Source organism: Gymnoscopelus braueri (assembly GCF_963280865.1).
Source record: "Gymnoscopelus braueri genome assembly, chromosome: 6".
Lineage (NCBI taxonomy): Eukaryota > Metazoa > Chordata > Actinopteri > Myctophiformes > Myctophidae > Gymnoscopelus > Gymnoscopelus braueri.
Genome location: NC_137607.1, coordinates 53,518,155 through 53,544,429, shown reverse-complemented (window position 1 = coordinate 53,544,429; position 26,275 = coordinate 53,518,155). Strand labels below are relative to the sequence as shown.

The following is a 26,275-nucleotide window of genomic DNA, read 5'->3' as shown; positions in this document are numbered from 1 at the left end:
GTGAGCTGTTTCCGATCGGCGATCACTCTGCAATGGAGGATCGCGTTAGAAATATTGTTGTTCCAGGCGCGTTAGTCGGGACCCTCCGCCGTCTCGCACGCAGGCTTTGTTTACAACATGCACGTCCTCGTCGGAGCTTCTACAGCACGCAACATATCAGCGTAAGTGGATGGAAGATATGCTGGCACTAGATATACCCTATTTTAATAAACCTCTGGCACACGATGTGTTAAAGGGGGGGGGGCTGTCACGATTACACATTTAAGTTGACAATTAATTGTCATACAAATAATTGTGATTAATGATTTAATTGTTTGTTTTTGGTATTGAATATTGGAACATATGAAACAAAATACAATTTCTGTTTGCCTTTTAGGCTTCGTAATCAAAAAAATAAATGACTGACATATTTAATCATTTTATACTTTCCAAAATATAAAAAAATAGCTATATCTGCGTTGTAAGCTTGTAGATCTGCTATTTCTGACGATTGGTCGATTATGCAAAATAATTGCGATTAGACAATTATGTAATAATTGCGACCGACCTAAGCATATGCCGTGGTATTTCAGATACCATACTGTGAACTGTCATACCATTACATCCCTTTTCTGACAGCAAAAGTACAGAAGAAACATGACTTTCGAGGAAGATGTTTTTCTATGCTGTCCGATGATGCAACTCAATGATGCAAGTTAAGCTGTCCCGTCTCCATGTGCGGGGGTGGGGGATTTAGTCATTTGTTCTTGTGGGCTGGTGTGTGGAGTGCGTAGTGGAGAGGTGTATTAAGTCATTCTCCTATCGCTGTGTGTCACAGCAGGGAGATGATGACATACACACATCAGTCCTGCCCACAGTTCAGGGAGTGGAGAGAGTCTCCTACGCTTTCTGTTTCCGTCTCTCTCTCACTCACACACTCAGACTGTGTTTATTTTTAGCAGCAGCACGTCTTTGGTGTTGCTGTGTGGCGTCTCTGTGTGAGAGGCACGAACGAACTCTCCCACCCCCCTCTCAACATCCCGTAGTCTCACCATGAACTGTAACATTCTCACTCTCACACTCTTTAGCATACTCATGCACACACACTCCCACACACGCACCCTCTACTCACAAACACAGCATTTGTTTGCCAACAACTAGCTACTGTACACTACACACAGTCACACCTACCTGTACAGCATTAACCCTTCACACTGTAGTATCTCACTCACTGCCAAGAGTCAAACTACAGTTGGACCCGAGTCCTTGAGGTTATTGTAGTTTTTTAATGTATATTAGTATGAGGTTACTGTTGTTTTTAATGAATATTAGTGTTATTCTGAAGCATGGTAAAAACCGGAAGAAAATGTGTGTGATATGAAGAGGAGGCTTTGAGCTATGCGCATGTGCGTGCCATGGTGGAGCGTACTGTAGTGGCGGGCGATATTGAGCGGGAAGATGTGACTCTTAGCTGTGGTTCCTGTGCCAGGCTTTCAAACAGCTGACAAATACCAGGCTGCTTGCTCTCGCTGTCTCTCTCTCTCGCTCTCTCTCTTCACTTCTCCGTTTCAATTTCTCGCTTTGCTTCTAACCAGTGGTGTAAAGTAACTAAGTACATTTACTCAAGTACTGCACTTAAGTACAATTGTGAGGTACTTTTACTTTACTGGAGTATTCCCAATTGTCTTGTCTATACCTTTACTTACTCCACTACATCTCAGATGCAAATATTGTACTTTTACTCCACTACAATTATTTGAAAACTTTATTCATTAGTTACTTTGCAGATATAAATTATTACATTATAAAACATACATTAACCACTTAAGCCCTATTTTATACCTAGGCTATTTGAAAAAAGCCGACAATCTAGACAGCATCGCGATGCGTTGTGAGCGAGTTGTAGATCGGCTATTTTCAAACATTTTAGTACTTTTACTTTTGGTACTTAAAGTACATTTAGATACCAATACTTTAGCACTTTTACTCATGTACATTTCTAATTCCGGACTTTTAGTTGTAACAAAGTACTTCTACATTGTAGTATCGATACTTTTACTTGAGTAAAACATTTGAGTACTTTTCCCACCACTGCTTCTAACCCTAGTACTCTCTACACATTATTTATCTCTTCCTCATTATTGCTCAAATTTTTCTCGCTTTTCTCCTCGCCTTCTCTCTTGCTTTTCCTTCCCTCAGTGAGAGGCTGTCCTTGGCAGTGTGCTGAAGCAGGCGACGGAAAGTGGGTCAGTGGGTCAGCTCAGGCAACAGGCTTAGGCTGGCTCTGCTCTGGGTGTGACCGGAGCCCTGCTGTTTCTCCCAGGGAGTCGCCACAGTTTAGCATCTCCAGCTATAGATTGCTGTCTCGCATGTAAATGCGAGGCATCTAAAGATTGGCCTCAATAGCCTGACCGAAAAAGAGAAATCTGAGACATCTATGAAACTATCTAGCTGTTCTAGGATAGTGCTGGTCCTTTTGTAGCACAGATGGCTTTGCTAAGCAAAGTTCCAGTGACAGAATGTCACATCGTTCTCTCTGCCAGGCCGACAGACCTAACTTTACATCTTTGCCCCTGGTCCGTCTTCTGTGTAGAGCTAATCTTGGACACCGCTGGACCGATTTGCATGAAACTCGATATGCACACTCCCAGTAGGCCAAGGAAGAACCTCCACCTCACATGTTGTTTAATTGGCGTCATAGTGGCGCTATAAAAGACCACTTCAAGATCATGGCTCACCCTGTATAGCCTCCACCCATTTCCACTCAACTAACATTTAGCTTTTTCTTCAAAACACACGTTTTGCTACTAGTACTTCTCCTACAATTCTGTCCAAAATCACACAAATTGGTACATATTAACATTTTTCATTTTCCATTCCGACCGGCCTATTTTACCAAAAAATGCCTCATGATCTATTCCACCTCAGCTTTGTGATGCAAAGTATCTAACCATCCATTTAATAGTCCACTGCGGAGTCGCGTTGCATGATCTTGCATCATTGTGTTGATATCGGATTCAACAACTTTATTAGACAATCAATGTCTGTGCACCGGTGATTTGATTTAAATGACCTAACTCTTGACACAATGTCATGTTAAAGGGCACAGTTCATGAATGCATGCATTCAGGAAATCATTAACTGAATTAACTGACATGAGCAAGATTACATCAGTTTCAATACATTTATTTTGTTGTCTCAGCATCTTAGACTCTGATGTAGGGATATAAAGGTATAGCCTGGTAAACCCTCCCTCCGGAAATCTCATTTCTATTTGATTCCAGGAGTGAGTCTGGCCTGATCGCCCATTCTGCAATATTGGCTGCAGGCTGGAGTTGGGCGGGAGTAATACCGTTGACTGACAACCCCTTCAGCCAATGATAATTTTTCCCCTTCAGCCAATCAGCAGTTCACCAGTCTAATGTGACGCAACGGGACTTTTGAGACAGCCATGCCCAAAATGGGTTGCCTTATTCGGATACATGGGTGACCGTGTCACTGCCCACCCCTACCGGTTCTCTAAATTTGTATTTTTAAATAGGCTTTGTCATGATTAATTGACCACATATATGAAGTTAAACAACTAAATTCTATCCAAACGATATATTATAAGTAAATTCCGTGCCTCATAATAGAAGTTAGAGAGCTTTTTGAAGTAAAAAAATAGCGGAGAATATAGCGGACAAGAAAAAGATGGCTGCCGTTCGTGTTTTGGGCTCACTCGAACTCGCCACCTGATTGGCCAACTGTCGCTGTCAATCACAGAACGATGTGCGACGACGCTGATAGGCTCGGTTAGCTGGTAATTCCACTAGAAACCCCCACAATGGGCTATCAGGCCAGACTCACTCCTGGAATTAAATAGAAATGAGATTTCCGGAGGGAGGGTTTACCAGGCTAATAAAGGTATACCGTTTTAAGATATGTCACGTTATCTTAAATTGCTCAGCCCTATCAATGAACGGGACTCTGTATCTCATACTGTACCTCCAAAAGCACTTTTAACATAGGGAGTGCCACAAACGTGAAACGTTGCATCGACTGTCAGCATCCTGCCTGCTGCATCCTGTGATTGACACAGCGCTGGGTATTCCACCCAGCCTGGCGGAGTTCTGTGTTCCAAGGAGCCCCCTTTTCTAGTTCATTATACAGTCACTATATAAATCTGGTCAGGTTACTCAGGTAGATGCTATGTCTATACTAATTGTTGTTATGCCAGAGAATGACAGCTCTTTGGAAATAGCCCCGGGCAGCTTACATAATGTAGGCCTAATAGCCCATTGAGAATGCTTAATCCAGGCTCTCTTAGGGTTCCTGGATGGCCTAAACAGCATTAATGTCATTGATAGTGACAGTGTTGTTGAGAAGGGTTGTTGTGTTTCACAGTGAGAAGTTGAATTGAACACAATGCTCAGTGCTGTTTTTGTTATTGCCTGTTACACAAGCCTTGTCAGCTTGCTGTTCTGGACAAATTAATTTAACCCATTAAGACCTGAGAAGATTCTAGAAATGTCTTCTAAATCCTAACAATTTTTTGAAAGAAAAACCCACATTTTTTTTCCTCGATTTTTCAAAAATAGCAGATATACAAGCTCGTAGCGCGGCACTCGGTGCCGCGCTATGAGCTTGTATATCTGCTATTTTTGAATAGCCTAAAGAAATCTAAAAGTGACACAGATGCGTTCCAGGTATTAATGGGTTAATGGTGACTGGGCATTACTGGCCTCATCTGATCTTATTTTAGATTGTCTGTCTAGATTGTTGGCCTGGCCTGTTGTCACAGGCAGGAGATTTGTATTTTTCTATAAAGATTGTCAGGCTGTTGCCTCTTATGTTAGTGTGCCACCCGGAGAATGTGAAAAAGAAAAATGCAACACTTAGAATGTCAGTTTTCTAATTGTGTTTGCTGCATATGTCAGATGTTTAAGACTGTGCTCTACGGGCATGAATTCAAGTTGCATATTGGAGAAAAGCTTTCATACATTCAAATGAAGCAAGTCCAAAGCATTGGGGATCTTTTCACCCTGAAAACGTTATATTCCCATGTGCAAAAAACATGGGCAAAACCCAGATTTGGGGTTTATCTGCTTTGTACACATAAAGAACATGGCAAAGCTGAGGTGCCCATTTTGGTTTGTTAAAATAAATTGTTTGTCTCTCTCTGTTTCTAGGATAAACACCATGATGCTGCTCATGAAATCATCGAGACCATCCGGTATGTGGCTTTCCTTCACTAATCCATGAATTAACTGACTCTGGTAGCTTTTGCTGATGCCATCTAGCAGAAATGGCACAGGATCATCATATTATAGACACACCTACAATAACATAGCAGGATGGTTAAACAGTATTTTGTGTGTGTGTGTGTGTGTGTGTGTGTGTGTGTGTGTGTGTGTGTGTGAGTGAGATCAAGCGTTGCATCTGGATGCTTTTCTAACAGCAGCTTTTATGTTTTATGTTGTAGGTGGGTGTGTGAGGAGATCCCGGACCTCAAGCTGGCGATGGAAAATTACGTACTCATCGACTATGACACCAAGTGGTGAGTCAAGGGTCATAAGTGCAAGTACTGTCCCTTCAGTGGTGGGAATTTCTACTGCAACTGCGGATGTTTGAGCTCGAACTAAAAGCATGCAAAACAGAAGGAATACAATTTTACACATGGGATACTATTGTGCTTTAAAATTTGCTGTCTAGAATAAAGTACTACACAGCCTACAATGCTAAACAAAATCCACTTATCTGCGAAGATATTGAAGCCCAGAATACATTTTGTGTCAAATACCATTGTGCTATGTGTTGAACTGTTGTTCCTCTTTTCAGTTCTGGCCCTTCTATAAACGTTTGCTTATTATTTCACTGTCACTTTGAAATAAGTATTGATAGATGTACTGTACAATGCAATACATTGCCACAGGGATACATTTTGTTCCTACTTTGGTGTGTTCTCACAGTTTTGAGAGTATGCAGAGACTCTGCGACAAATACAACAGAGCCATTGACAGCATCCACCAACTGGTGAGTCCATTTAATGTATCAGTCTCCTTTAAGGGAGTGCATTGCGTTGTGTGTGTGTTGAGCTAAGTGTGAACAGATTTACTGTACTGTTGGAGGAGGTCAAATCTGCATGTGTCCAAATGTCTGTCCATGTTCCAGTGGAAGGGGACCACCCAACCAATGAAGCTGAACAAACGTCCATCCAATGGACTGCTGAGGCACATCCTGCAGCAGGTGTACAACCACTCAGTGACTGACCCTGAAAAGCTCAACAACTATGAACCCTTCTCCCCGGAAGTGTACGGAGAGACCTCCTTCGACTTGGTGGCTCAGATCATTGACGAGATGGAGATGAAGGACGACGACACCTTTGTGGACCTCGGCAGTGGTTAGTTTTTCGATCACCAGTTTCGCTATAAGTGTGCAGCGCAGTGCTTTTTGAAATTTGGAGCCATTACTTTGTAAATGACTACTGGTCTTCAATGCCCAGACTCTCAGGAAGTGAATAACTTGGATGAATTCAGTGCCTTGATGTCTGTCTGTCTGTCTCTGTTAGTCCGTCTGTCTCGCTGTCTCTCTCTCTTGTCCTACAAATCATTTTTTTCCCTTTCTTACAGGAGTGGGGCAGGTAGTGCTGCAGGTTGCTGCGGCAACCAACTGTAAACACTACTATGGTGTGGAGAAAGCAGACATTCCAGCTACCTATGCAGAGGTAAATAAACATCCCTGATAAAGTGAACACAAACGCACTCTAAAATGATCCTTCTTCATAAGGGACTGATGTTGAGTATTGTCTCTCTTTCAGTCCATGGATAAAGAGTTTAAGAAGTGGATGAAATGGTATGGGAAAAAGCACGGAGAGTACACGGTAAGTTTGATCTCAGTGTTCGCCTGCTTTAGTAGCGCTTCTGATCTGATAGTCATGTGATGTCACAGCATTCATCAGTTGTCCCCCATTACTCTTACTTGCACTCAGGCAAAGGACATTAAATTAACCACTCAAACTCTTAGTTGACCGAGGTCCCCCATTGCTCTATTCTAGGTATGCTCCTTTTTTCCCTCAACACCACAATTCTTCACCAATCTGAAAGCTCGTTGTGAGCTTGTAGATCTGCTATTTTCGCCCCTGAATAGGGATACTGGGGTTCATGTGGATAAATATTATACTTGGATTTAAATTTAAATTGCTTCTTTTGTAAGACTTTCGAAAGGAAAGTAAGAACGTATTGCTGACTACAGGCCCCCAGAGCAACCATTTTGGTGCTTGACTAATGACCATTCATGAGCCCCTCCAGAGATTTGGGCTAAAATAAAGACATTGTTACACAAAGTGAAATATGGTTTGCTTTGTTTTATTTCCTTCCTTTTGCTTTTTTCCCCAAGAATTTAGTCATTGTCAATTCCCTCCATGTATATAGTCCCTGTCACAGACAACAACCACATATGTGACTCCATGTGTATCTGATATGCATGGAGTCGCCAGCTACTTAATTTATGTGCAGGAGTTGCTAGTGCAGCGACAGAGATTGCCCGGCCAAGCCGGGGGCACCATGGAGGGTCCCCTAGAGCTCTATACTAGGTTCGCTAGCATTTCTCTCTAACACAAAATGTCTTTGTGAGCTTGTAGATCGGCAAACGTTCGCCCTCAGTATAGGGATGCTAGGGTTCATGTGGTTAATATAGTAGCTGTAGTCTCTCAGCACACAGGTGTTTGTGTACCAGTGTAGCTCACTTGCTCCTAATTTTTTTTTCAGCTGGAGCGGGGTGACTTTTTGTCTGAAGAATGGAAAGAACGGATAGCCAACACAAGGTGGAGTAACACAGCGAGTCCCAATTACACACTGAAAGACACAGTTGCTTCATGTACTGGAAAACCTGGCTATGCAGTGGTGGAAAGCACCTGAGAAACAAAAAAAAGGGGAATGCAGCTTTGTTGAAAACTTGCATCTCGGCGGTCTCTGTGACTTTCTAGTCACCAGAAACTATTTAGGAACATTGAAATGTAGCATATATCCTCCCCTCTGGACACCACAATGCTAATGATGTCTCTTAATGAAATCCATAGGCTTAAAATGTATGAGCATTTTATCTACATGTATAGCTTTTTTTTCCTTCTTGATTTTCACTACTCCATACAAAGTTTGATCACAGTGATCGTATGGAAAGTTGGAAAGGATGGGATCTCGGAAAGATAAAACCTTTCTGTAATGAAGCCATCCCTATTTTTCACAGAGCTTATAGTCCTTCTTAGAGCTTAAAACTAAGATGTTTTCCCCACAGATTTTTGTTTGAATGTCACACCACTTCCAACCAAATTTTTCCCCCTCTTCTCCCCTCTCTGTCCTCCAGTGTTATTTTTGTGAATAACTTTGCCTTCGGTCCAGAGGTGGATCACCAGCTGAAGGAGCGTTTTGCTAACATGAAGGAAGGTTGGTAACTTAACACCAACCAAAAGATTGCTCTTTGTGGGGGACCAGTAATGGATTCCAGTCATTGCCAGAGTGTTATCCTGTTGGTTAGGTTAGCTTGTTGTGGCTTGCACTAGAACCTGATGTTGTTTGCAGAGACCTACTACACCTCCATCTCCTGATTTACACCTAAGCTGTACACTGTGTTTAATGCCAGTCTTACTGAAGAAACTCCAATTTGTGGGCCATTTATCTCTACTTTAGTGACACACTGATCAAAGTGTGGAAAACAAGATTATTAACTGGTAGTAGCTAATGGCCTTTTTAACACCAGCAAGACCATTTGCTCTGTGTGCGGGAGACACCCACATGTTGTATTGCTGGTGTTGGGAGTGACGCCTTATATGACTTATATGAAAGGCTTATTTTTTCAGCTGTTCGTTAGAGATAAAAACAGAGAGAGTGGCTGATGATAGCTAATACCAGCTGTGTCAACATGGGGCACTTGATCTTTGACCGCAGCAGCCTTGTGACCAACTCAAGTGACCTCTCTGCTGCCCACCCCCCAGTTGCAAAGCCAAACATGACAGGATGATGAATGGGTCTATTGAATATTGTATCTATAGGAGCATGTTATTGATCATTGTTTGCCTCAGGTAGAGTGCCAATCTTCATATCCAGTATACAATGTACAAAATGGACTAAATTATGTTTCTGTCTCTTTTTCAGGAGGGAAAATTGTGTCCTCAAAACCATTTGCACCGCTAAATTTTAGAATAAACATTCGAAACTTGAGCGGTATGTATCCTGGGAGAAGTGTTTTCTAAACATCATACCTCAAATCGGTTTACATTTCAGCGTTTTAAAACAATGCCTTTCTTTCTCTCTGTCTTTTAGACATTGGCACAATAATGCGTGTGGTGGAGCTGTCTCCACTGAGGGGCTCTGTGTCCTGGACAGGAAAGCCAGTCTCCTACTACCTGCATACCATAGACCGCACCATAGTGAGTATCTTCCTCTTCCACAGTTACATTCTGTCTGTTCTTAGTTCTCTTCTCTTCCATTGATGACTCGGATGCTCCACTTGAAGTGGTGTTTCTTTTGATATTTTTGGGGTCAGACAAATGGGAAATCAAAGAGAATGTGCTACAAAGCAGACAAGTATTTACTGTATTTACAATGTAGATTTAAAACCCTTCACATTGGCTTATGCCATGGATAGACCAGGCAGCTCAGAGGGGCTGTCTTGACTAGAACTACTTACACAACAAGATGGCTTATCCCTGGATTCCACCGGGCACGGTTCTAGGACAGTTTCTGACACAAACAAAGCAAAAGGTTTATCAGAATATAATACTCCTGCAGTTATGTTATTAATATTAAATGCACGAGAGAAGGCAAGTCCAGGATGAACTGAAAACACTAAACACATCACGGCCGATCTACACCACACTTTTCACAGCAACACGCGCATATACGCGCACACACACTTTTAGATCCAGTCCTATTTTAAATCCTGCATATGCAGGGCTCGCGTATCCGTGTGCCTGGTGTAGCCGGTATTGATATCAATTGGTTCTTTCCAAGCACGCTGTACATGCGCAGCAAATTCCACGCATACGCACGCTTTGAAAAGTCTGGTGTAGATCGGCCGTCACTGAAACTGTACCGAGACAGAGGCAGAGCTTGCTGTTCCATCATATGGGTGCGGCTATTGAATAGCCCTACCCAACCATGATAGTATAGGTAAAATAGTAAGTATAAGCGTAGTGATATTACAGTAAAGAATCTTGACTATGTGCAATATTGCTGATAGACCTTCATTTAAAAACGGCAGTAGTATTCTATGAATCCAAAATGCACAGAGCCAAAAAAAAATTATTTTCTACACTTATGGGCCTTACTTGGTCCAGATGAATATTTTCAGTTACTTCAAGCAGCTCCTCACTCATATTCGAGACTGAAATACACTACCATTATTAAAACAATAAATAAGGTAAAATAGTAAGAATAATAGGGATTATAATCATCCAATAATTGCTTATTCAGTGTTGGGTAACTACTTCTCTGTTGTAATGTCTTCATTTCAGGTGAGTGATAAAAGAGCAACATGCACATGTTTTGAGCCTGTGTAACACTAGCTAGAATATTTCGTTTGAAAAGTTACTGAGAGCCACTGAACATTGAAAATGTAAAAGGAGGCTCTGCATAGCTCTTATGACACGTTGCTATCAGAGCTTCTAATAAGCAAATGTTTCTTGTTCTGTGTCCTTTTTTCAGCTTGAAAACTATTTTTCTAGTCTCAGAAATCCTAAACTCAGGGTAAGCCATGCTTTTCTTTGCTCACTGTGTTTACCTCATTATAACAGTTTTCACAAACCTAATGCGCAACACCTCAAACAGCTAACATTTCACTGAAAAATAAAAGTTAATACAACTGATTATTAATTGAATTAACTGCAGCTGTCCTTATTCTGTTATGACATGTCTGTGATCCATCATACAGTATATGAATTATATATATATATATATATGAGCCTGTGCTGTTTCAGGAGGAGCAAGAGGCAGCTAGACGGCGTATGCAGAAGGACAATAAAAGCAACGGCACCACCCCCACCAAGCCGAAGGAGCAAACCAAGGTGCTATACACTGCATTACGCTTGTGCCGATTGGTGATCGTATCGTATACTGTATCACCGATTGAAGGGATGATCACTGATTGGATTTTCCTATGCTACTTACTATCTGAACTAGGAAGTAGAAAATCGTTCAACATTTGGAGAGGAGCGCCGCTTATCAGTGTCACTTTTTTTTTTAACCAACCAATAAAAATCATGGAAGTCGAGGAAGGAAAAGATAATCAAACATGGCAGAGGAGAGGCTGATGTGCATCCACACTCTCCTACCCACACTCTCCTACCCTTTCCCATGACAGTGGGATATTCATCCAGTTCGGTTTCTGGCATGCATTTTTACAGCTATTTTATCTGTTGTTTCGGTTACGCTATTTGTACTTATAACGCAGATAATGCGACGATTGAACCAAGCTTGGGCATAGAATGCGCAGAATTCTTCCAAGGCATTCTGCGCATTCATTTTTATATCCCAAAACGTTTCACAGTGTTCCTGGTACTTGTTTTGACTATAGACTACTTGCTGTTAAAGCTGCACTATGTAACTTTCCTCTTCTACCTTGGATTTGAACCCGGTTTCCTGCGCAAGTGCTGACATTTTTACCATTGAGCTAATAGAGCCTACCTGCTTGCTCTGGGGATAAATTGAATCTTGACCATCAGGTCAAAATTCGTGTCAGATCCTGTGTCTAGCCCATTAAGACCTGGAACGCAAGATCTGTGTCACTTTAGATTTATTTGGCTATTAAAAAATAGCGGATCTACAAGCTCATAGCGCGGCACTCGGTGCCGCGCTATGAGCTTATAGATCTGCTATTTTTGAAAAATCTTAAAAAGAAAAAATTAAGATTTGTTTCCAAAAACGTTTAGGATTTAGATTTTTTTTAAAGAATCGCCTCGGGTCTTAAAGGGCTAGGTGAGACATGACCTTTGATCTAAATGTCTCAATAGAAGAGCAGGTGGACAAAATACAACTACCCCAACTGTATAAGTCATATTGTATTAACATACTCTACCGTACAGACAATTAATTAATTTAAAAAAACGTTACATGGTGAGGCTTTAAGCCAGTCGTGTTTGCTCGGGTTGCTGTGTACTTCCTTTGACACTTGGTTTCCGTGTGTCTGTGTGTGAATATGTCTTCACAGCACGAGTCCTGTGTTGAGGAGGTGCGTCCTAGCTTGTTGACAGTGGTGAAGGCCTCTCCTAAACCCCGGAGGGCCAGGCTCCTGTCCAAGGGCCGCAAGCTGAACAACAAGAAGCGCGGTCGGCCGAAGAAGGCCGTCGTGGCCGCCACCGAGAGAAAGAACAAGAAGAACCAGAGCGCTTTGGAGCTGCTGCATGCCAAGACACTGTCTGCAGCGCCCCCTCAGGGTCAGAGGCCGCAAACATAAAAATATACACACATACATACATACACAAAGTCGTTTCTCCCCATGTCTCAGGCTACAGAAACAAACATGTTGCTTTTTTGCTGTTGTTTCATTCATGCTGTTTGTGCATTTGACTCAAATAGGAATATGTTTGTGTCCTAAAATAGATGCATACCGGTCACCTCAGAGTCCCTTCTACCAGCTACCTCCCAAGGTTCCGCACTATTCTTCTGGTCAGCTACTGCTGAGCCCTACTCCCCCTGGCCTGCAACAACTGCTGGGTAAGTTGGACCATCCATCCATGATCCATACTTTATTCTATACTAGCCTACTCGGGCGACGCACAAGTCGGGAGCGATGAAAGTTGGGAATAGACACCCACTCGTTTGTGCAATACAAATACATAACAAACTCATTGGCACAGCGGCACAAACGTGATGCGAAGCTCCCCGAAGCCGGCAGGTTGGGTTAGCCAATCAGGGAAGCCGGTGCCCACACCCCTAAACACACCCAGGGTCACATGGGACACTGCAACTAAGTTTGAGGCTGTTCGTTCGGGCAGTGCCCGAGTTATACCCAGGACAGACAGACAAACATTATGGACAGACAGGCACAGGTTTTGTGAATTAACCCATTAAGACCTGGAACGCATCTGTGTAATTTTTTGATTTGAGCTAAAAAGACATATTTTACACTTGTGCCGCGCTACAAGCATGTAGATCTGCTATTTTTGAAAAATCGTGAAAATGTGTGCAAATCTTTGAATATATATTATTTTAAAGCGACCATTTGTAACTCAAAGCTTTGCTTCTGGGGGTCCCTGGAACAAAATATTTTGAGATGGGGGTCCGCAGCCAAATACATATAATTTTGGGGGTCCTTGACATGAAAAGGTTTGAGCACTACATGTTTTTCCAAAAACTGTTAGGATTTAGAAGACATTTTTAGAATCGGTCTCAGGTCTTAATGGTGTTAATAGATGGATCGATACATGCTCTCCCCATAAGATAAGGAGAGACTTGGTGGTCTGTGGGTCCATTGTCCTGTCCTTATCACTGGCATTATCATGGTAGCTAGCCTACCACTTTCACTGAGCATATCAGCAAGTATGCCAGTCTGTCTGTCTGTCTGTCTGTCTAGAGTCTTTCTTCCATCATTCTACCTGGTTGTAATGAGCTGTCATGAAGTGGCAGAATGGAAGAACTGCCGTGGTGGTGAAAAACTATTCTATTCACTCCTGACTCTCCCTCCTCTTACCTCTGTGTGTTTCCCTTCTCCGTCTCCTTGTATTTCTCTGGTCTCTGGCCACAGATAACATCAAGGTTCAGTATCTCCAATTCATGACCTACATGAAGACTCCTCAGTACCGCTCCAGCCTGCAACAGCTCCTTGAGCAGGAGAAGGTAAATCAGACTGTATTGTACTGTATTATATTCAAGATTCAAAGACTTCCTTTGTCACATGCTTTTACATGTATGTGCATTGAAATGATGTTGCAGACTCAGTTGGACTGCGCTAACATGTAATGACCAGCATATATAATATAAGGAAGTACAAGTAGTAATAATAGGTAATTAAGTGTTGGTGGCAATTAATGATCACGGCTTGCTCCTGTGAGTGAGCTCCAGTCATTGAGTGTGTCTTCCAAATGGTGTCTGTGTGTGTCTTTATTCCTCTGTATACTTTAATGTTAGTTATCCGGTCCTTCTACAATGGCAGCGCCAACACTCCCCACGTTAATAACTCTTCAACGATCTCACAGCGGTCTTCACCAGTGAAATGAACCACTCTCCTTTCATTGATAATGAAAGAGGATTTCAATGAGTTTGTGTTACGTTAGTAACTTAATGTCTCTGAAACCTGAATTTTTGGGAGTGAGAATGCACTGGTGGATGCATAGCATGGCACATGGCGCAGCGGTGCTGATGAATGCATGTAGAGGAAACACTGCCCTGTATATGGGTCATTGTCATCCTGCAAGAGAGACCACTCCCATGTTCAGCGCATTCTCACCCCCAGGTATCACATTTCACCACTTGGTTAGGTGCCTTTGGCGTGCGATGCAAACGTACCGTGCATGCAGGGATTTTTCCAGACCAATTCAGTTTCTGTTGAACCGTCGAGACTGAATTGGTCACAATGGAGTCTAAACGTCACAGAAATGTACCACAATACGTAGCATATGTAGTTGTGTTGGCAAGCTGATTTTCTTCTTAGATTAAATAGGTTAGCAACCAAAGTATATACACAGTGCCAATAGACATCATTATTATGTGGTGAACTATAATGATCCTGAGCTAGGCACACATTGTGCAAAGAGATGGTCCAAAAATACCTTATGTGCTCTGTTGGTGAGCGGGTATTTACAGCTTAAAGACAGTTGACCTGGCAGTTAGGTCACTGTTCAGAGCTCAGACAGCTTCTGTGGTGGCTTTTGGGCAGTGCAGGGAAATTGCATGACTGCAGCAGCACCCAAACAGTCCATTCCTGGGGTGATGGGTGTCCTTCCTTAATCCTTCAACCGTAGCTCTTAGGGAGGGGAGAGGATTGTCTGTGTGTATTGTTCATGACAAGTCCTCAGTGATGTGCAGGCCTCACCCTCTCCAATGGTGTCCCATTGATCAGAAGGGGGTGTCGGTACTCTGCCGTTGCATACAAAAATACTCAACCATCTACTTGTTTTTTTACCGATGTTCAAGGAGATACTGTTGTCCTGGCACCACAGCGATGGGTTGCCACCTCCTGCAGAGAGGCTTTCTTTTCACTGCCCACCATCAGTGTGTAAATGTGATGCAGATGTTGGGGCTATGCCTGGCCACACAGCACTTGTGTGCAAAGTGTGGGTGTGCCTTCCACACCAGGGGAAGGCACACCCACACTTTCCACATAATATATTACCTATATTATTTCTCATTATGAGACTTATTCAAAAAACAAAACCAAGTGCAGTTGAAGTAAACATACAATCATAAAGGTGCAGGCAAAACATGATGTGACAGCTTTGCCTTGAGTGTATTGTCGTGTATCTAACCTCCTCAAATTGTCCACCCACCCCAACTCTCCTTCCTGTTTCCTCCATTCCTGTTTTCCTGGACCTCTCCAGCTGAAACACAGGGAGCTGTCAGGGCAGGCTGAGCAGCTCCACTCAGTGTGTCAGACTCACAAGGACAAGATCAAAGGGCTCTTCCAGACCAAACTGGATGAGGTGAGCACTATGACTTTTACTATCCCCTGCATATCACAACTGTAAAGATGTACAACAGTCAGAGTCATAGAGCATAGTGTTAGTTCTGTCAGGACACAATAGTCAAGCTTACGTATGAGCATCAGCTGATTCCTGTTTGCTGTTCTTCCTGTCATGCCACTAAACATAATAGATACTTGAGTATTACAATTTATGATTTAACATACAATTAACCCATTTCATTTAACAAAAGTGGCCCTGACACAACTCGATTAATATCCAGCGGATTGTAAATTGTTTTGTGTTTCTTTCTGTGTGGCGGTCAGCTGGGAGTGAAGGCCCTGACCATGGAGGACCTGCTACAGGCTCAGACGGAGATCTCGGCCCACAACCGTCAGCTCAAAGAGCAGACCAAACAACTGGAGAGAGACATGGCTGAGCTGCGAGACCACAGCCTGCTGTTGGTGAGACCTCGCAACCCTTTTACTCTGTGATTATGGTTCCACACCCTGCTATTACAGCTCCATCGCTGTGGTTCTCAGCTCCTTATCGCCATTTTGTACACCTCTGCAGTGTGGGTTGCAAGTACTAGTGAACCCTTCCAAAATGTGGCTTTTCTAACGGAGCACACACTGCGCCGATGGGTCAGGTCCTCATTCCCATTCATTAGCACTCTATACATTCACATGGCGTAGTGTCATCAGCCCCTCATAGCTGGGGCGGAGTCGGGGAGTGGGGGAAAAAACTGATTTGCCACAGTTGCTCCCAACAGGGTGTACAGTTTTCAAACTCGGATGCTATAAAAGAATACTAATTTCAAAAATAGGCGTCATGGCTTGCCAGATCACAGACACAGATCCTTGTTGCCACTCGACATGGAACGCTACATTAGCAAATTAAACAGAGTCCGATTGGAATGTTGTCCTTGACTGGACAGATGATCCAACACAACACAATGGCCCGAGGTTTTCTGGTTTAATCGCCTGGTAAGAGACACTAATACATTTTCTATAGATATGATCAATTAAACTTATCATAATAAAAAACAAAAGCCATTAATTCGTCAATGATGTTTATAGAACATGTTTTAGTGAATTCCAAGCACATTTTTGAGACGGGAGTTTATTGACGCCATTACAGTTTGGAAGTGCGCTATTATTATCATGCAGGGATTTATATACAACACAAGCCAAACCCTAGCCTATCCTCGTTTCAAACCTACAGAAAAGACATGGCAATGAATACAGAGCTAAAGCAGTGAGTAAATCCTGCATGATATTAACCCATTAAGACTAGGGATGGAGCTCGTTAATATTTATTGATAATGAGCACCTTATCGATCCTGCTTATCGAACCGAGCTTTTATCGAGCCCACTATCGATCTTTTTCTATTAAGAAAAAAGACGTGAGACGAAAAATTCTGAACAGAACCGGTATCTTTTTTTATTGGACAGTTGTGACAGAGTTTGTGGCTGACCACTATCTAAAATTAAATGAAGATGACAAAAGTTAAAAATATTTTTGCCTATCATTAAAACTACCATTCATATAATTTGCAATAAGTGTTAAATGGCTTTATATTATGAATAGTACTGTAATAATTACTATAAAATCTCCATGTCTCTTCAACTCTTTATAAACAAAAAATGCATATTTATTTTTTCTTTGTTTTAACCAAAATATATCACTCTCACTACATTTTACTAGGGCCTTCAAATACAGTACTTTTCTAACAGACAGAAGGCAAGTGACCTTTTTACTTTTGGAAAATAATATTGAAGAAACGGTTAATGTGTGTACTGTCACTTTAAAAGCGCAATTTATACTTCATCGTACGACGGTGTCACGCACCAAACATAGCCGATCTCCAAGCTCACACTGCGTCTCTTCGCACCACGTTGTGAGCTTGTAGATCTTCCATTTTCGGCAACGATAGACTGAGAAGACGGACACGCTCAAGCAACACTGGTTATTCATTCACAGGGAGATCCCAAACGGATTATTATCAATTGGATTATTAAAATTGTCAACGGAGACTTGCTACCTTGGGTAGAAGAGGACGAGTGAAACTTTTGAGCGTTTCACTCGTTAACGCCATTGTTTCACCGCTGCACCGCACATGTAAACACAACAACGACGCAACCACCCGAGTGTACAAATGGAACCAAATGGACGCTTACAGCCCCCTTAAAATAGTGATGTAGTGAGCCAATAAAATTCATATTCCTTGTTTCCCCGGGCAGCGCTGTTTGGCACAACTTGCAGCTATCAATACACTTTTAGACCGACATGTTTGTGCCAGCGTGGGTGATTAGATTTATTTCTTGATCGCCTCTTGTTTTGAAAGTTTAGACATGACGTCATGGGCCGCTGCACTCGATAACAGGCTCGACAAGCCCAAAGCTTATCGATACCCGGGTCTCGATAAATTCATGCCCGGGTATATAATGGACCCGGTTTTCGAGCTCCATCCCTAATTAAGACCTGGAACGCATCTGTGTCACTTAAGATTTCTTTGGCTATTCAAAAATAGCAAAAAATAATACAAAAATGTTTTTCAAAAATAGCAGATATACGAGCTTGTAGATCTGCTATTTTTGAAAAATCTTGAACATTTTTTCTTTTTTTAAACTGTTCTGCTCGCCTCAGGTCTTAACACATTAACCGCCAAGAACGTAGTCCTACGGTCCGTTAAATCCAACTGTTAAGCGCCGAGACCGTAGCCCTACGGGCTGCGGTCTTTTCGCGCATGCGCGGTCCGGGTGCACTTTCGGAATTTTTTTGATCCACTTCCGTTTCCGGTTTGATGACCGGAAATAGAATTATTTGGGATCCGGTTTTGACGATCACGCCCGCTCCCATTCTACAGACGAAACTGAAACTCAATTCTCTTCCTGTAGTTTTTTCTCCTCGCATTTCACTGTTTAACGTAATCCGCTCTAACTACAACATGGATACCCCGTTTGACACGCGATCTTCACTGGGAGATACAGGGAGATTTCGCGGATGTAAACAGACCGTGTAGAGCTCAATCTTAAGGATTTTAACAAGATCTATGGCGACATGAAAAAAACAAAAACAACAAAAACACCTTGGCACTGGTGAGTACATTATGAGATTAACCTCTGGCGGTCGATGTGTTAAAGGGCAAGACCACTTTGGTAGAGGTTTGGGTTGTGTATTTACCTTGCCATGATGTAACTCCAAAGGTTGACAAGAAATTAAAAATAATTGCTCCATTGATTAGAAATTGATAATTCAAAATATGCTCCTCATTGACTTACATTGTACGGTAAAACAGCTCTCAAAGTCACTCTTTTAGCACCTAAACAAACGCAAACAAAGTTGATTCAGACGATATAGAACATCACCAAAGCCAGTACTGTTTTTTTTTTAACAAAAATGTTAACTTCCTGTTGATTTTGCTATTTTTATTAAGAAGAAAACCCGGACTGGATTCGCGGATCCGGATCCGGATCTTCAAATAGTAAAATCAGCAGGAAGTTAACATTTTTATTTAAAAAAAAAACAGTACTGGGTTTGGTGATGTTCTATATTGTCTGAATCAGCTTTGTTCGTGTTCGTTTACGTGCTAAAAGAGTGACTTTGAGAGCTGTTTTACCGTACAATGTAAGTCAATGAGGAGCAAATTTAGAATTATCAATTTCTAATCAATGGAGCAATTATTTTTGATTTCTTGTCCACCTTGGAGTTACATCATGGCAAGGTAAATACACAACCCAAACCTCTACCAAAGTGGTCTTGCCCTTTAATGGGTTAAATAGCTCACTTCGACAAACGATAATGGCTTCGATACCTGCCGGTCTCAAAACTCCGGTCTCTAAACTGTACTTGGACTTCACTACGTGTTCTTTTAACATTATTGATGACTTAATGGCTGTTGGTTTTTGATATTATGGTAAGTTTAATTGATCATATCTTGTAATAGTGTCTCTACCAGGCGATTACACACTGTGCAGATGTAAACATGTTTTGTACACAGGAGATAGAGCAGGAGATGGAGAGAGGGAAACAGATCTCCGATCTCAGTGGTGCTTGTGCTGAAACTTGACCCATGCAATAAGATATATGGATAATCTGATATGATTATAAACCACTTGAACCCCAGCTTCCATATTCTGGGGGGAACGTAAGCCAAAAATTGCCAATTTACGAGCTCACAACGCATGGCGTTCCAACGCGTTGTGAGCGCATAGATTTGGTGCAGACTGAAAAAGCTGTCAAAGTGCAGAGCAAACTTCAGGTCCAGTTTTCTAAGTCTAGAGGGTTTAAGAGGTTTTAAGGAGGCAAGACAGTTGTAGTAGGCTACCTGAGGTAGCCTAATAATGACAGCTAGCCTGCAGGTTGCTTTAGCCATTCATAATTGTCTCGTATATCTTACTAATAAGTTAATAAAATAATTTGCAAGGGCGAGTGAACGATTGCGTTCCAGATGTCCTTCTGATGGATTTTTCTTGGCTGTTAATGTTTCTATCGCCCATAAAATTGCTCTGAAAGCGATCCAAACAATCGTGCACGATGTAAGCTATATAACTCCATGAGGCAGATCATTCAAATTTCCCCCACGCTAAAACCGTATTTGTGGGCGTTCCTGTCTATCGCTGTGTGTATGTATATGGGCAGGCACGAGTATAAACATCCAGCCCAGAAGATGGCCTCAGTGAGTGCAAGTCGAAGGCTGGGTGCCAAGCTGTAGTCTCAAAGTGTATACACAGTGAGAGAACACACAAGATGACCGAATGTGTTTCAACCTGTTCTTTACCTCAGTAGTCAGTACACTTTGGTAGCCTAAAAGAGCCCACGGTATTTAACAACTTAAATGATTACTCATACCCTGCGATGAATGTACTGTATATTGTGTTGAATTTAAAGCAAAATTCAGGGAAATGAGCTACGACTGAATTTCAAACGTTGTAGTCATTGATTGTGTCTGTCAACTGTGGTCTAGAGGACACCATAATACCACATAGTGCATCAACAGCAGCAAAATAAACAATCAAAGAGCAGGTTGTTCTCTTGAAAACCTGTCATTATTAGCTAAAAAGATTTATGTAGACCTACGTGTACCCATGTCATAATGTAGTTTTGGTCGTTCTTTTTTTCATTATATTTTTCCATTTTTCTCCCAATCCAGTCATTATGCGAATTCCCAATTCCCCCAAAAAAGAGACGCCTGTCTCCTCCCACATGACGTCGCCGGCAGTCACTTGTCTCCCGCTAGTGAGGAGTTTCACCGGGAGGACGTAAAGCATGCAGAGGAACAGGCTATTCTTCCCAACCTGACCAACCTGTAGGAGTTGCTAATGCAGTGACAAAAAATTGCCCGCCCCACCCGGCATCCCACCCGCAAACGCGGCCAATTGTGTTCGTTGGAACGCCCGGCCAAGCCGGAGGCACCGTGGAGGAATCGAACCCCAGTTTCTTTCTACGGTGGTGGGCCGGAACCATATCCCTGTGCCACCCGGATGCCCCTCCCATAACAGAATGGTGTCTATTAAACCAAAGCATATTGTTGGTATTCGTAATAATCATACGTAACGTTACATTATGCTGGAAGCTGTCATGACTGATAATCTAAGCTGCTAATAAATGAAAATGCCAAAACCGGAGAGACCTAGATTTATTTGCGACAAGCTATCAAAAGTACTGTTTTTGTGGGTGTCTGTTTTTACCATCCAGCTAAACATTTGAGAAATATTACTTTTTATTGTTTTAGGAAACTACTATACGAGGTAAAACTTTGACCATACCTTTGATAAAATAGGATATTGGTCTTCTGCTAAAGAACCTGAGTTCTGGCATAAGTACCCAAAAAACATTGCCATAAGTGCCATAATGGTGAATGGCCACACAACTGCACTGTGGGCCTCAACGTATTCAGGCATGTCATTTAACATGTAGGCATGCTGCTCTGTAACAGAGGTCGCATTAGGCCAGCAATTGTCGCTTCTTTTGTGTCAAAGGCCGTAAAACGTAATTGTTTCAGGCCAGTATAATTAAAAAAATGATTTGTACTCTGCAATAATATATTCCAATGACAGCTCTCCGGGGCTATGGAAGATTAAGATTTCAAACAGCCTGTGAAGTTTTGATTTGAGAATTTCCTTACATTTATCCCAATGTGGCAACGGTGTTTCATTCCTGTGTCAAGTGTGCCAGCAGAGCGGAGATTGTCGTTCCATTACCGGACCGGAGAGTACACGACCCATGTGTATCTTAAGTTGTGCTAAAACTAAGAGACATTTGATTTCAAGTCAGCAGCTGCTCAGTTCCATGAAATGAAGCCTATTATGGGTTGCCTGTTCTTTACAGATATTAGTATGTATGCAGTCATGCACACCAAATGTGTATATATTTTTGGGGCTTTTTCTGCCTTTATTGATAGGATAGTGGGCTGACAGGAAATGGTGAGAGAGATGGGGGGGGGGGGAGGGGGACAGCAAAGGTCGTCGGGATCGGGAGTCGAACCCGCGACATGCTGTCAAGCTGGATTACCAGCATATGTGATATGAGCCTGGACCGCTAGGCCAGCGGGCGCCCCAAATGTGTGATTTTAATGTAATTGATCGGCTTGTGTAAGGCAAAGCTGTTATAATTTCTTTATTCATTTATTTTCAAATACTTTCAGTTAAAATCCAAATATACTATTCTCTAACATGTTAGGCTGTCAGGCTACATAATGAAATGCACCTGCCTGTCGTTTAAGCGTTGAAAATAGAATAATAAAATAAAATGTCCCAAAAAAGTAATCATTGTAGACATTCTGGCCAGTGGTTTGAAATCCTAGTCTGACTTCTGCTCTGTAACTCTCATGGATGAATTAACTACGATAGCCTTTCATTGCATTTTGTGTACAAAATAAACAAAGAGCTACGGATGATTCTCTTGACAACTGTAATGCTACAATGCTGTTCCGCTGCGGTCAGAATCCGCAATCCAGCTCTGGCCGCCCGCACGCGAGTGCACAAACGAGCACGAGCGCGAAAATTTCACTGGACCGCACCCGCTCGCCTCACCACCCTTCAACTTCTCCGCGCGTCCCAAATAATCGCCCGCCTCTCATTGAAAATGAATTACATAGACAGGCTATGGATTCATGACATTCTTACATGACAAGAGGTATTTGAACACGGTGGGTGGACGTTACAAATGTATGTAAATGCACACCAGGGGTCACGGGCCCCCTGGATGCCACAGACACACCGTTGCTCCAATCTTAACCAAACGTGCCACAAGCGCTGTTTGTGGCAGTGTGTTATTCACACCAGGGGCCCCCGGCGGCCTCAGGCACACCATCCAATCTGTCAACCTCAATGTCTCTGAGAAAAGTCATGTAACTTGTTGAGAGTGTTGTGTTGAAATCGTATTGATTTTGTTTGCAATCAGTGTGCGCACACTGTAAACCCACCCACCCAATAATGTAAATGGGAAAAATCTGCACCGTCACCTCTAGTTGGGACAGTCACTTTTTGACACTTCTTGCTGTGTGTAAGATAGCATTGCGCCATGGCCACACCTCATCTTAATACCGACATGCCCATAGGCGGTAGATGAGCGCAAGTTAATCTGTTCTCTGAACAACAACAAAGTAGGCACTGGGTGTAAAAATCACAACTGCGTTGGTCAGAAAATAGCCGTGATAATTGTGCTGCACTGTTGCGCCCCGGGCGGAAGATAGGGCCCAGAGTGTTAGAACTTAAAGGTTCTATGACATTCATTTTCACTTTTTTTATTTTTTATGTTTTTTGGGAGGTTTTATGACCTCAATTACACCCAAAAAATCTGAACTTTGAACATTCAGTGGATTTTCTGTGGTCTGGGGTTTTCTGAATAATTAGGCTGAAAAGTAATCTGAGCTTGGCCCTTGGGCAGTGAAGTCACAGGCCATTAATCCCGCCCACTCTCCTCCTCGCCCCTCCCCTCCCCTATCCTTTCCTTTGCGGGGGGGGGGGGGGGGGGGGGGGGGGGGGCGGAGCAGAGGCGATGATCAGGCAAAATCCCTCAACAGCGACACCCGCAGGCAAAGATTTCTTTTTTCATTGCAGTTGAAAAGGCTTTAGAAATGTGAGAGAAAAACACCTGCCATGGATCACTGGAGTGGAATTTTTTGTTAAAACTTTTTATACACGTTTGAAGGACCATGACAAAGACTTTTAATGTGTGGTAAAACTGAATGTCATGAAACCTTTAAACACATAGTTGTTGCAATTTAAACCCAGCCATTGGAAACGGGAGTTCTAAGCACTAACCTGTTGAACAGATGATTCATCATCTCCCTGAACAGTGCAGTCAGTAAAGCAGCCAGCCCTTTCTATAGATAAATCCCCTGAATGTGATAATAGTGCAGTGATAAGCTATACTATGCTTTTTCATTTCTGGACATGATTGTAGATAAACACTATGAGGCCAATTGGATAACAAAGGTGTTGTGTGCTCATGCGTGTGCGTGTGTGTGTGTGTGTGTGTGTGTGTGTGTGTGTGTGTGTGTTTTTGTGTGTGTGTGTGTGTGTGTGTGTGTGTGCGTGCTTCAGTTGAAGTCTCGATGTGAGGAGCTGAAGCTAGACTGGGGCTCTCTGTGTCTGGAGAGTTTACTGAAGGAGAAACAGGCCCTGCGTAGACAGATCTCTGAGAAACAGAGACACTGCCTGGAGCTACAGGTACATAGTACCCCACACACACACACACACATACATACACACACACACACACACACACACACACACACACACACACACACACACACACACACACACACACACACACACACACACACACACACACACACACACACACACACACACACACACACACACACACACACTGCATGTCCTTTCTTAAGTAATTTTCATCTGTCCTTGCTGTATTCTCTGTGTCTGGCTGTATACATGAACATCTATAGGAACCAAACCATCTTAACCAGCGCTGTGCTTTTTGAGCTAAAAGTTGGTCGTGTGACATCCTCACAGTAAGAAGAACTGACATGGGCAAACATTGTCTCTAGCTTTGGGTCATGACCTCATTGTGACGGTAAAGCTACAGCGAAAAACAGTTAAAAAAAATCAATGAATCTAAAGCTTAGATCAATGGTCTAATCTAAACCATTTACAAACTATATGTTTCAGGGTCATTTCATGAAACGCCATAAAAAATATTTTGCCAAAGAGAAAGGCATTGAAATGCCATCACTCAGCTTTGTGTTGTAGACTCTCTGGTTCTGCTGGCTAACGGCGCCCCCTTGTTTCCATTTCATAGATCAGCATCGTGGAGCTGGAGAAGAGTCAGCGGCAGCAGGAGCTGCTTCAGCTCAAGTCGTATAGCCCATGTGACGGCTCCCCCTACAGGAAGAACCTGGAGCCACGCCCTTCCATAGACACGGACCCCTCCAAGCTCGGCCTGCCCTCTGCGCCGTCACTCAACGGTCTCGGCCCCGACCTGTCCGTCAACGGCACCGGTTTGGCGTGTTTCGACCGGGCCGGCAGCAAGGGAGAACTCCTTTGTTCCCGGTACCTGCCCATCTCCCCGGACCATGAGATCATCGTGGCTTCCGTGATCCCCGATGCCCGGCAGAGGCAGCTCGGCTTCGCCCACGCCCTCCCCGACTACACCCGATTCTCCCCGGCCAAGATCGCCTTGCGGCGGCACCTTAACCAGGACCCTGCTACCTGTGTTCCCTTCAGAGGTCTGGGGCTCCCCACGCACAGGTCAGTTAGCGCTATGAGTCCAGCAGGATACTGCAGGTCAGATGTCTTCGTTTAAACCATTCACTCATTGAGGGCCATTAACGTGCCATAAACGTGTTTCACGTGTTTTTGAAAAAAAATGAAAAAAACTCAAAAAAAGAACCCAAGATATCATTATCTGAAGATTTGCAGCTCCATCCACTCCTTGTTTAACTTATAACTGAAAAATGCTGTATCTCGCTTCCTAAGCACTTTAAAAAAAAAATCAAAATCGTACTGGCCAGAAATAGCCAGAAATAATTTGGGCACTCAATGAGTTAAGACCTGAAGCCGATTCTACAAATGTCTTCTAAATCCCAACAGTATTCTGAAAAAAACATATTTTTCTATATCAGTGGTGCTCAAACCTTTTCATGCCAAGGACCCCCTAAAATATGTGTTTGGCCGCCGACCCCCATCTCAAAATGTTTTGTGCCAGGGACCCCCAGAAGTAAAGATTTGAGTTAAAAATGTTCGCTTTAAACAATATATATTCAAAGATTTGCACACATTTTCTCGATTTAAAGAAAATAGCAGATCTACAAGCTCATAGCGCGGCACGCGCTATGAGCTTGTATATCTGCTAATTTTGAATAGCCAAAGTGTAAAATAATGCTTTTTAGCTCAAATGAAAAAGTGACACAGACGCGTTCCAGGTCTTAATGGGTTAAACACTTGAACCCTGTACCCTTGACCGGAGTCCGTCAGGGCTCTATACTAGTGTCTTTCTGTTTTTGCTCCACAATAAATATCTTCGCTGAATATAGCCGTTCTGAGCTTGCAGATCGGCTATTTTCTGCTAAAAGTTTTCCGCAGAATGCGGATGCTGAGGCTTAAGTGGTTAAATTCAGTCTAGGTTTATTTTGCATGATGAAGGAGGAAAGTACAAAATGTCAAGTGGAACACATTGTGCACGTAAGATAAAACGCCCTAACGGCTTGTAATGAAATATCTTTAATGAACA

At 42.7% G+C, this 26,275-nt stretch overlaps 1 protein-coding gene across 1 annotated transcript in view; it reads left to right on the top strand.

Annotated features, from left to right (window-relative positions):
• Positions 1-26,275, top strand: part of dot1l (DOT1-like histone H3K79 methyltransferase) — a 42,734-nt gene that overhangs the window by 5,563 nt on the left and 10,896 nt on the right. Inside the window, exons 2-20 of the mRNA XM_080429786.1 lie at positions 5,151-5,194; positions 5,444-5,518; positions 5,931-5,994; positions 6,133-6,361; positions 6,591-6,685; positions 6,779-6,841; positions 7,728-7,783; positions 8,323-8,402; positions 9,111-9,179; positions 9,279-9,385; positions 10,662-10,703; positions 10,934-11,020; positions 12,163-12,388; positions 12,555-12,668; positions 13,699-13,790; positions 15,491-15,592; positions 15,898-16,035; positions 24,124-24,249; positions 24,845-25,293. Coding sequence (XP_080285912.1) covers positions 5,151-5,194; positions 5,444-5,518; positions 5,931-5,994; positions 6,133-6,361; positions 6,591-6,685; positions 6,779-6,841; positions 7,728-7,783; positions 8,323-8,402; positions 9,111-9,179; positions 9,279-9,385; positions 10,662-10,703; positions 10,934-11,020; positions 12,163-12,388; positions 12,555-12,668; positions 13,699-13,790; positions 15,491-15,592; positions 15,898-16,035; positions 24,124-24,249; positions 24,845-25,293 — 2,258 coding nt within the window. The remainder of the gene's footprint in view (positions 1-5,150; positions 5,195-5,443; positions 5,519-5,930; positions 5,995-6,132; positions 6,362-6,590; positions 6,686-6,778; positions 6,842-7,727; positions 7,784-8,322; positions 8,403-9,110; positions 9,180-9,278; positions 9,386-10,661; positions 10,704-10,933; positions 11,021-12,162; positions 12,389-12,554; positions 12,669-13,698; positions 13,791-15,490; positions 15,593-15,897; positions 16,036-24,123; positions 24,250-24,844; positions 25,294-26,275) is intronic.